At 42.7% G+C, this 12,055-nt stretch overlaps 2 protein-coding genes across 2 annotated transcripts in view; one reads left to right on the plus strand and one right to left on the minus strand.

Moving 5' to 3' along the window:
- Positions 1 to 1,459: 1,459 nt before the first annotated feature.
- LOC123032158 (GTPase HRas-like) lies at positions 1,460 to 7,718 on the plus strand. The gene is made up of 5 exons (XM_044447849.1): positions 1,460 to 1,584; positions 3,306 to 3,438; positions 3,813 to 3,991; positions 5,091 to 5,250; positions 6,015 to 7,718. The coding sequence occupies exons 2-5, from the start codon at positions 3,328 to 3,330 to the stop codon at positions 6,123 to 6,125; spliced, it is 561 nt and encodes a 186-aa protein (XP_044303784.1). The 5' UTR covers positions 1,460 to 1,584; positions 3,306 to 3,327; the 3' UTR covers positions 6,126 to 7,718.
- A 2,902-nt stretch (positions 7,719 to 10,620) lies between these two features.
- Positions 10,621 to 12,055, minus strand: part of KASH5 (KASH domain containing 5) — a 38,586-nt gene continuing 37,151 nt past the window's right edge. Inside the window, exon 15 of the mRNA XM_044447848.1 lies at positions 10,621 to 10,822. Coding sequence (XP_044303783.1) covers positions 10,621 to 10,822 — 202 coding nt within the window. The remainder of the gene's footprint in view (positions 10,823 to 12,055) is intronic.

Consider the following 12,055-nt stretch of genomic DNA (forward strand, 5'->3'; position numbering starts at 1 on the left):
TAAAAGTAATGCTTTATAAGTTGTAATACATTTGTAAATTGTTACTTTTAAGATATATACATTAGTTTTTATGCATTCTCTTTGTTATCCTTTTCAGTTGTCTTTGATAAAAGGCATTCTTGAAGTGTGTTTGGAACTATAGACACTGCTGTAACTGTTTTCATTTCTTGATCTGGCTTTCACAGTTGTTTTAGCAGTTTATTCTTGGTAGAATGAAAGCATCATGCTGGTGTGCATAGAGGCTTTTTATGTGTGAGCGACCATTGTGTAAGAGGTGGCTGGTGCCATTTGGCTGGGCATGTTTGGTGACCCAGTATCAAATTGTGAGTCACCTGTCAGAGTCCAGAGCTGCATCTCTCCGGCAGGACTGGGGAACCTGTGATGCTTCTGATGTTCTTAGACCAGTTCCCACCAGTGGCAGCCAACCTAGCCAAAGGTCAGGGATAGCGGGAGTTGTAACTGTTCCAGCCAATACGGTATCTATGAATTCTCTATTGCCATGGAAAGCCACAGTGCAGTCTGGCAGTCTTGGGATCAGTCAGCAAGCATCTACCTCCCAAAGGAATGACAGCCTGCTCTTTCCCTTTCATTTCTTTCCAATCAAACAAATGAAAACTTTTTCCTGGGCAACATAAGGAAAACTTTGGACACGTGCATTTCTAATCAGGTCCTTCGCCTGAAAGCAAGCTGTGTTAAAACCTTGCCATGGGGTTCCTTGAGAGATGGGAAAATATGCATGAATTGCACCGACTTCAGTGAGGCAAATCAAGAGCTGAACAGGTGTGGTTTAGCATGTAAGAGCTGCCTTTCTGGGGCTTCTACACACGTTCTGCCTTCAACATGGCATCCCAGAGAAGCTGCCTTTGGGAGTTTAGTCATACCAGAGGTGCTGGTTTGCTCCCCCCTCGCCCCCCGCCAGCATCTGGTGCTGAAGTGCAGCCTTCCTCAACCTGACACCCTCCAAAGTTATTCATCTACAATTGCCAGCATCCCCCAGTCGACTACTGGTTAGGCTACAATTCCCAGAATCCTGGATAGGGGATTTGGGGAGTTGTAGTTCAACACATCTGAGGGGAGCATGAGGCTGGGGAAGGTTGCATGGGACGTTCCAATAACCATTACAGTTACGCTCGCTTCATTAAGTTGATTTATGGCACTCGCTCTCCAGTGGACACACATGAGCTGTGAAGTTGCCCGAATCAACGGAGAAGAGAAAGAGGCTCTGGCCCTTTAAACCCCTCCCGGGCCACCTTCGGCGGACACTCTTTCCGTCCCGTCGCTGCTCCCCGCCCTAGTCCTCCTGAGCTCTAGCAGCTTCTCTACCTTGCCCATTTCTCTCGTCTCTATGGCGCCAGCAGCTCCCGATTGGTCAATCCGGGGCGGTGCCGCGTCCCTGTTGGTCGGACCGTGCGCTGGGCGGGGCGTAAAGGGGAGCTGTCAAGACGGCCGAGGGAGGGATTTTCCGCTGCCGGCCCTGGGCCCGGGCCTTGGAAGAGGAGAGCTGGAGCTGCCGCTGGCTCCCCCCGCCCTCCAATGGAGGGGTGCATGAGACCCTGAGCCTCGCTTCCCCTGCCCGTGGGGCGGGTGAGTGCCGGCGAGCGAGCGGGCGGGCAGGTTGCATCGGGCTGGCAGCCCTCTTGAGCGGGGTTGCCTTGAGGGGTGGGACGCTCGGAAGGTTAAAGTTTGGAGGGAGGTGGCACCGGGAGTTAAATTCGGTTGCGTGCCGGTGGATGAGCTTGCATTCGTTTCCAAGTCCTGGAGGGGTACAGCCATTGCAGTATGGCATGAGGGCGGGGCGACAGTTTTGGTAAAACCAGCGCATAAACACAGCAAGGTGTGAATGCCTGGTGTGATGTGCTTGCGCAGCCGGGGTAGGGCTCCTGGAGGACCGATGTATGGGTGATGAGGCTGTGAAGAAGGTTGGAATGTGCGGAAGAGATGTTGCAATACAGAGCGAGGTAGCCTGGGACTCCACCCATCATCCCTGGGTCGTCTTTTCTCCACAGCATTCTTCTTTGCCTCTGGCTTCTGTGCCCAAGTTCCCCCGCCCCCTGTCCATTGATTGTGCCCATGTTTTACTTCCTTGTAGCTTTCATGCTCTTTCACGAATTCACCCCCACTCATGCCCAGGTGAATTACATTAGATCAGGAAGACTTAGTAAGCAAGTGGAGGCGTTGTCACTTGCATGGATCATTCATTCATTCATTCATTGAGTTGGGTTTGCTTTCTGTTGTGGATCAGCAAACATACCAGGGATAATACAGGTGGAAGGGCATGTACTAAATTGGGGAATGGCGGGTTGGAGCAAGAATTGAATCTTAGTATCTAGGCCTGTGGTCAGATAGTAGTTTCCATTATGGCTGATAGGCTTAACTGGAATGAACAGGTGTACATCACAACATTTGAGCTGCACTTTAGCTGGGTTGTGTCAGTTCTTGCAATTGTTGGAAATGCTGTTAGAAGTAGCAGCCATCACCAGAGTTTGGCACAGACCCCTTATGGCTTGTTGCTTTTGTTAGGTGTTCATCTTGTGTACTAATGTGACACACCTGGGCTTGTTAAGCTGTTGTCCCAAACATGTTCTGGTGAGCAATTGGAACTTAAAATTTTCAAATCACACCTCACCTCCATCCGCCTTCACTACCTATGGTCCATCATTGTTAATACATTCTTCCCATAATTCTTTATAAACCTATGGTACAATTCTTTAGTTCCAATACAAAAGTCTAACTCTAAATTCACATAAGAAAATGAATGCATTTTATCTACATCCATTTATATTCCTTTTCTTTACGTCTTAAGTTCCTTGTGGCAGAGATCTGTTTTTCTTGTACATCATTAAGTACCATACTCCATAAGGAACTGTATAAACAATAACCGACCTATCAGGTTATGTCCTGACATTTCCCACAGTATGGCTGCTTTCTCCAAAATGTTCTGCTAGGTGGCTATTATTTTTAAAATCAAAACCTGACATTAATAAAATTGTCTGACATCTGAAATCCTGCTGTCTGGGCCTTTTCTAAGCCCAGTATGAGGAGGAACCAATGAATACCAGTCCATACTTCATGGAGAAGAATCGGGAATCCTGCTTTAGTTTTTGTTTTGGAGTTAGCTTCCAACCCAAAGTTTGGCTTTTGCAAAAGATCTAAGGTTTCCTGTATAGGAGATAGATGTAGTAATCTGCTAAGTTGGCTAGCAGCAAATATTTAGGAAGACCTGACAAAAAAGTGATCTAAGCTCACATGAATTGATGGTGAGAATTCTTCTGCTATGTTGATCTGTTTCATCTTCTTTTGCTTAGCCTGCCCTGGAACCCAGCAGATATGACAGAATACAAACTGGTGGTGGTAGGCGCTGGTGGTGTTGGTAAAAGTGCATTGACCATACAATTGATCCAAAATCACTTTGTGGATGAATATGACCCCACTATAGAGGTATGTAAATTTTGCAATTTCTACTGCAATTTCCCTGTGGCTCAATTTGAATGCCTCTCCTGTGTCCACATTTTTGACTTGCCTGCCATCTTCTGCACTTTTGACTGTCTCACCTCAAAGCTCTTTTCTAGGCTTCTGCAATACTCACCTTTCTTGGTTCTGTTCCCATGGTTTTTTCTCCCTGTGTGTGCTCAATCCATTCTCATAAAGTGTTTCAGTCCTTTCTTTGAGATCGGTTGTTTTCTCTTGGCTGAAGCCCTGACCTCTGATCACTTCCCTGCTTACCTTCTCCTATTGTATGTTCCCTCCTCTGTGCTGAAGTCAGCTGTTTGATTAATTCTTTGCTGTTCTCCTCTTGGCACTTCTGCACCCAGGATTCATACCGGAAGCAAGTGGTAATTGATGGAGAGACATGTCTCTTGGATATCTTGGACACAGCTGGGCAGGAGGAGTACAGTGCCATGCGTGATCAGTACATGAGAACAGGAGAAGGCTTCCTTTGTGTTTTTGCAATCAACAACACAAAGTCTTTTGAAGATGTTCACCACTACAGGTAAGAGAACAGCTTAGTTTCCATGGTCCACCACTCTTTTTGTCAGTCTCCCCAGATAGTAGGGAAATTGGCTAGGGTACCAAGGTTGTGTCTCCTTTGGACTGTTTGTATAAAAACCAGGATAAAGGATTCTTTTCCAGAGCCAAGACTTGGTTTAAGGTTTATCCTAACAAACAAAACGCAAATTCATCAGCAAGCAAACTCCAAATTCACGTTGTGCGATTACAAAAAAGTTTGTGGTGCATGCAAACGTATGCAGACATTCATGTTTTACTTCATCTGTTGTAGTTATAGGACGGTGCTTCCTTTTCTATGGGGTCAGGTTAGATTGAATATTTTTTATCACATTGCATTTATGCCCCATCTTTTTTCCCTTTTGAGGAACCCAAGGCGGCTGACATAGCTTCATTTTATCCTCACAACAACCCTGTGAAGTAGGTGGTTAAGTCATCCAGTGAGTTCCATGGCTGAGTAGGGACTACAGCCTAGACCCCCCAGGTCTTTGGCCCAAGATTCTGAGAGCCACACTATACTGGCTCTCACAGTTGCATATATTGTTCCTCAACCTACTGTGTCTTTCCAATGGGCAAGCAAAGTTTTTTAAAAAACAAAAAACCTTGGAAATCAAGAATGAATGGTGAGATGGCTGAATAGCTAAGACATCTTCACTTCTTTTACTTCTGGCATTTTATTTAAAGCAGCTTTTCCCAACTGTTTTTCTCCATCCAAGAGAAAAAGTGTTGTTGGTATGAGATTTAAAGTGGGAAAAGGGCTAGGAGCCAAATCACCACTGACCTTCTTCCACTCAAGCTTTCATCTTTTAACAGCTTTTTGGTTCAAGCTTTTTGGGTGGAAAAAAGGATTCTTGGGTAGAATGAGAGCGATAACTAAGTTGTTTCTTGTTTACACTTCAGTTTATTTGTCCCCAGACATGGGTAGCTGAACAGTTAGCTTCAATAACACCAAGATGAACTGTTAATGTACATCATTAACACCAATCAAGCTTAAAAACACCACCACCGAGTTTGAGAACCATTCCTTTAGGCAGGTCTGTATGTACCTGATCTTTGGTCATGCCTTACCTGCTTTCTAATTCCAGGGAACAAATCAACCGTGTGAAGGACTCTGATGATGTTCCTATGGTGCTTGTTGGCAATAAGTGTGATCTGCCCTCTCGGACAGTGGATACTAAACAAGCTCAGGAGCTTGCCAGAAGCTATGGAATCCCTTTTGTTGAGACCTCTGCCAAAACCAGACAGGTGTGGTACAGTACAAGTGGGAGGAGGCGGATAGTCCCGAACCTGTTGCCTTTGTTGTCAGTTGGTAATGCTCCTCCTGGATTTTGGAGCAAACTCCAGCCGAATCTTACCCAATAACAATGGCTGTTTTGCTCAGTCTGAATTCCCAACTTGCACCTTCTCGTAATTGCCATGCATGCAATTATGTGGTTTTCCTTTACCTTGGCTGTGATGATATCCAACTAAGCAGTGGAATGCAGCAGTGCAGCCACTGTGCTTGTGTCAGAATGAGATTAGAAATGATATTAGTGCAGGGTTCCCGTTCTAATTTGGGAGCTACTGTGTCATTCATGGAGTCTCTCACTTCATGCTGTGTCAGTTTGGTGACAGGCAGTTACTGACATGGCAATATGCTGCAACCCATTCCCAGATACAAACAAACCACTCCGTCAGCAGAGGTAGAGATTAATAAATACTTTATCTACTGGCTTATTGTGAATTAGTGGTTCAGTAGGAAGACTTTGACTCCCCACTCTAGTTACTATAATATTGTTTCTGCCTATTGGCAGTAGCTTAAAAAAGATTCTAGCTGGAACTCAAATGTAGGAACCCTACTTTGTGCCACTTTGATTGGTCCTAACAAGGGTATTGCCGATCTGTGGATTTTGGAATCCTGCTCCATAAAATCCAAGTCCCTGTTATCTCATATTAGAACAGGTTAATTAATTGTTCTTTTTGTTTACATTTTTGCCATTCTTTGTGTCCCCTCCTCATTCATCTTAAAGGGCGTGGAGGATGCATTCTACACCCTGGTGCGAGAAATCCGAAAACACAAGGAAAAGATCAGCAATGGACGCAAGAAGAAATCTTCCAAAAGGAAGTGTATTATCCTCTGAAGGAGAGACACTGCTGCACTGCTGGGAGTGCAAAAAGCCCTTTGAGTTTGGGTATTTTCCCAAGCTGTGAGATAAATTCTGATGGCCATGCCCCCTCACCCTTTTTGGCTGCAAGGAAATGGTGGTAGAGTTCTTAAAATGTCAATTATTTTACTATTTTTAAAACTGGGACATTGTATCCAATATGAGGAAGATTTGTAACCACATCTGATGTTCCCGTTGCTTCTTGCCCCTTCATAAAAATAAGCAAAAACCGTATTTCCAGTCTTTAGGATTATAGTGGTCTCTTCTAAAAAGTGACCTGTTACATCCTGATCTATACAGGTTAGATGGAAGTGATAGCAAGAAGGCTGGGTCTCAGTCAGAACCTTGGGGGCCTTTCTCATTTTTGTAGGATTTACCCTACTTTGGTTCTCTGCAGGACTGAGAAGCAAGCCACATAGACTTGGCCCTACCATTTTTTTGCTAGCAGGAGATTAAGCATGACTTTGGATAAAGATCTGTTTGAAGGTGAAGGTGGTGATGAGAAATGCCAAGAGAAACCGTGGAAGGCCAAACCCTCTATAGCCGAATATTTCATCCCACTGTATTAAAATAGATGGTGCTCATTTCTTTTTCTTCTGGGTGGTTGAATTTCTTATAAGTTGTTTTCATTTGGCCATTTTGTATAACTTGACAGCAAAGACTTCTCACCTTGAAATGTTAGGGGAAAATACACTTCTCACCAAGTTTTATCCAAAATGAGATGCAATGTTGTCAAGGTGAGAAAGAGGTAGGTTTGGCTAACTTGTAAAATAGCTTCCTCCAGCTGAAGTCAATGGCATCTGATGCCATACAACACATAACTACTTGTCTTTGGAGATGGATGAATATTGGCACTAAGAGAAGCATCCTAATACAATTTGTCACTGTTTGCCTCTTCTACTAAATTGATGTTAATGTACTCAGTCTAGGGGTGATGGTACATTTTAGAAACAGAAAGGAGAAATACAATCCAAAGAACTCTTAATCTTCTCTCTCTATTAGCCTCTTGGATATTTTGCCTAGTCCTCATGGGAAGGGGATATAGGTACTTACAGACTGACAGGGAAATAACAAATATGAATTATTGCCTTGTTAATCTTAAAGACATTGGATTCTATCTTGTGTTTTTACCTTTCTCTACCCCAACCAAAAAAAGACAACTCAGAATCCTTTGTTTGATTTTTTTTCCCATGGTCCTGAGGAACTGTACAGTAAATGCCACCACTTGGAATAAACCTGTGAATAAGCTACCTGATCTATGAGAATAGACACCTTTTTCTAAAGCAGGTGCCAACTTCAGAACAACGGAGCAATCCTTCCTCTCAGGTTTGCAGCAGTTATCTGTCTTTCCTGCAACAGGCTGTTTTGGGAAGTTGTAGAATCTGTGAAGACTTTTAAGGAAATGATTTCTGATTATCAGTTCATAACTTAAGACTTGGAATCAGCAAATCCTTTCCTTAAAGTACACACGTTTATAAAAGGTTTGTTTTTTGTTCAGCTTAATTTCTAACTGTTGTAATTTTCTCCCCATATCCATCAGTTTGATTAAAGACCCCTGGAGTACTCAAACTATTTCTTCTGTTGAAGGTGCTTTACATGATTTGCATTTCTACAGGTATTTTAATTTTCTCTGTTCCCCTCTGACTTTAACATGCTCTCTTAGACAAAAGAACAAAGGGCCCCTTTCTACACTTTCCAAGAATCAAAATGGCCAGATGCACTAAAACACACTGGGAGCTTGGGGTGTATTCACACTCTGCTCCTTGATATTATGTGCTGCTCAATCTGTGCTCTGCTCCTAATGGTTTGATCTTTAAGATCCTTCTAGTTGAAGATGGTTAATAAAGGGAAATTGGACTGTTCTTGCTGCATAAGTAGTCTCTTCTTGGGTACCCCAGTTCCTGTTTCAGGAATGGTTTTGCATGTTTTGGCAAGTACAGCCATTCAAGCATGTTCTCTTTGAAGTGTCAGTCAGGTGGATTGGCCTTTGCCTAATTTGTTGGAAGAAATCAGTTCCACTTCTTTTAAAGAAACTTTAATGCTGAGGAACAGTCTCTTGTTTAGCTTTTTGTTCATTCTAAAAGGCTGCTCTGAGAGGGACCAGAAGGGAAATCCAAGAATGTATTGAAGGAGAAATGCAGGCGGCTAAAGCCAGCAAGTAAAGAAAGATTTCCTGACTTGTCTTGTTTAGTGAAGGGAACTGATAACCTAGTTGCTTGTTCTTGGATGATTAATGCAGAGTCAGGCAAGTGAGGCACTTGGATTGTACAGTGGGGTTGCAAGCCTAATATGATCAGGCAGGGATGTCACATAGCATTTGGTGTACCTTTCTGGTTATATAAAAAGAAATCTAAAGGTTGGCAACATGGGTCTCCAGTAAGAGTAAAACGTGGTGGCGATGTGATTAAGGAAGGGGCCATTTTGTATGTATCTGTTAGCATTTATGCATTTAAGCTTTTTATTCTAACAGAATTCTTGGGAGTTTCATAGAATTGTTGGACTAAAACAAGTCAAAATGGAAAATAGCTGGCCCCTTTAAGGATGTTTTTGAATAGGTGTATTTCAGGATGGATCTGCACTGGCTCTCTGCAAGGACAGAATTCTCAGGGATGGGCATTAATGGCAGTGCATGAGGGTGGTTGTGAGCACTAACTTGTCAGAAGGAAAGAGGTACTTAGTCTCTCCCATCTCTTTTCTCATGCTAGACTAATTTCTGTTATCAGTGTTTACTGGACAAAGGGAAGATGCTCTTAAGACAAACTAGAAGAGTTAAACACAACTTCCCACATTACTGTTCCCCAGCAAATCCATGTTTGGGAAAGCTGTTTGCCGTATAACTTGTAGTTCCACATTTACAGTAGCTGCAAAACCTGACAGTGGCAGAGTAAGGTAGGTTTCAGTCAGCTGATCCAGGAGGGTACAGATTGTTCCAGAATAGGATAGTAAGTGGATAGTGAAGTATGACAGATGGGTGCAGGCACAGAAGCAGTGTCCCTATGCTAGGCACTTAGTGTGGATTTGCTGTGTTTCATTTCCTTCCTTTTCACAGGGCATTCACATTAGTCATCCACTCACTGCCATCACCTATCTTTTATCAAATCACAGGAAGCTTGTTGTTCTTTAATGGCAGTGGGGAGTATGTAGTGCTATCTGTACAGGTGAAAATGATTTTAGTGCTACTAATCTGACTTTTAAGAGTGGGTATTTAGTATGGACAGTAATATATTGCAAAAGTGAACCTATTACAGCTTAGAATATATTCATTACAACCCCTTGTGGTGAGGACTATTTTATATTGCTTCTTTTAATCAGTCTTTTAGTGCTTAAAGGCTTCTGATTGTAATAAGTTATATAATTGCCATAAGGCAAAAACAGACACTAACTCTATACTGTCTTTAATTTTAAAAATATCCACAAAAGAATTTATGATTTAAACATCATAAAACAGTGTCAATATAAAATTGTTATATAACAATATTATAATAGTTATAATAAATTGTGCTTAACTTCAAATGGCTGTATCCACTGATATGGACATACAGTGCAATACTTGTAGCAGCACAGACAGTTTAATTGCTGTTTTTGTTTGCTGTTCCACTGTAAGGTACCATGATTGGTTAATGTGAGGAAGCACCCCAGGCACCCACGTATGTGGAGACCCTCTGAAGAACTCTAGCTACCCTAATAGTAGGTCAGTGTGGGGAGGAGGGAGTACCTGCTTGCCAGTAAAGAGCTGTCAGGCAAGGTTAGAAAGCAGGCTTGTTGCCTGCCCCGTGGGCTCATCACCCTCTACTCCAGGTTCACAAGTCACGCTTAGTAAGTGACAAATGCACAGGAGGCTGCTCTCCTGTGTCGGCTGTTTAATCTATAAAGTGTTACTGCATGCAAGGCTTACATCTGTAACCAGGTGGGTTACGATTTCTTTAAAAGAAAGGAGCCGAGATTCTCAGGAATGTAAATGCTGTTCTACATAAATGCTAGAAAATGTGCTTGTGTAGTCATCATGACTCTAGCTCTCTTTAAAATGCCTTGTGATCACAGTATTACATTTCAAATGGAACTGTTCTAGAAATTGCTACTAGTGTTGGTAGTCGCACAACTACTCTGTGTTTTTATACTCATGTAGAAAGAAGCTTCTGCTTTCTTTGAACATGCCTTTTTATTATATATTCAAGAGGCTTTTCATAAAAATACACTGAAATGTATCAGGAAAATGTAATGAAATTAAACAAACGCCAGAATATTAGGCAACCCCCTCCCCACCCCTCTCTGCAGTCAGCAACAGACATTGAATGCCACATAGTAGATGAGATGAACAGGTTGCCTGAAGGTGCCACAGCCTTCTTAAAATTATTTGTGGATGTTGCCTGCGGCTTAGAATTGAGCTTGAAGTGATTTAGTGTATCCTCACAGGTTATTTTTACTTTCTGTAAACTTAATTTCTTCTGTGCAAACTGGAAAAACAGACAGGTTACACAGGTGGTGGCTGTAGGTACTGTAACTGCAAAAAAGGCCAAGTGCTTCCTTTTAGTTCAGTCCAGACAGGATGCTGGCTGTAGGGCAGGATGAAGCAGAACATTGCCAGCAGTGAAACACAAGCAAGCAGGAGCCCAGAAATTAGCAGTTGCTGCAGAACTTGTATTAGCAGGCAGCCTAAAGGGACACCAAAGAACCTGTGTGGAAAGATGACATTCCATCCTTACGACTGCAGGATAATTTTGTGTCACAGAACCACAACAGCTACAGCTTTTGAACAAGAGGGAGTAAAGGAAAGATGGCAAACACTAAAGGAAGAAATAATGTGAAAGAGTGAAGAAGTCAGTAGATATAGGCTGAATTTCAGATAAGAGAGTAGAGACTTTTAATGGGGTGCAATGGGTTTTCCAGAGAAAGGAAGCTGCTTTTAAATTAATTATTGGTAGGACTGTGTTTCGTGTTTGTTTTATGGTGCTGCTTTTTCTTGGTTTTGGGAAGGTGCATAGCTAGAAACTGTATTGACCCTTTTAAAACACATTAATTACAAAGAGACTAGACCCACTTGGGTCCATCTTTAGGGGAAAAAATGTAACATGTAAGTATGTAGAGTCTTCACAATTGTGAAGCATGTTGTATTCCAGTGTCTGAACTTGGAGTTACAGTACTATTTCATTAACAGTGTATGGGAAAGTTTACCGTCCCAACTCTCAAAGAGCTATGGGGAAGCCAGCAAACCTCTCACAGATGTGGGGGAAAGTTCTTTAAAAACTCCCACTTGACAATGCCTTAAATTTTGGGCTTGACCTTTAAATGCTTAAATTATGTGCTGTGAAGGAGCACAAAGAAGAATTGTAGAATATCCTGCAGCACTGTGCAAATGCAATACACCAATTCCCACCCACTCAGATAGTTCAACCTCAAAGCTTGAACTAAGGGAAGTTGGGTCTGCCCTTCACCAAGGTCCACCTACAACCAGTTTCCAAAGAATGGATCCATTGAAGTGCATTTATTATTTCTATAGTGGCAGACAAGTGTAGAGTGGCTGCCTGTGCAAAGCCTTCAGGTATCCTCCAGAGGGGCCCAAGTGTCAAATGCTGCTACCCCCTCTCCCAACTAAGTAGATAGTGAGTTATGCTGAGACTAGAATACTTGGGCATTCAAGCCCTAACCCAGTGGCTGACTTTCCCCTGGACACTGTCCCTACAATTTAAAGAAGGTAGTCTAATTGAAAGTCTTGGCATCCAATCTAATACATGATTTGGGGGACTTGCAAACATCCCGTTATGCCACTCCTTTTTCTTGTTATGGCTGGCACTACTTCTTGGCCCTATAGAAACTGGCATTTACCTTTGGAGAAAAATACCAGTCAAGACTGCCCTTTTAGCATGGCAGTCTTGACTGGTATTTTTCTCCAAAGTGCTGAGACTATC

The sequence above is a fragment of the Varanus komodoensis genome, unplaced genomic scaffold, assembly GCF_004798865.1.
Source record: "Varanus komodoensis strain SLA01 unplaced genomic scaffold, ASM479886v1 scaffold53, whole genome shotgun sequence".
NCBI classification, from domain to species: domain Eukaryota; kingdom Metazoa; phylum Chordata; class Lepidosauria; order Squamata; family Varanidae; genus Varanus; species Varanus komodoensis.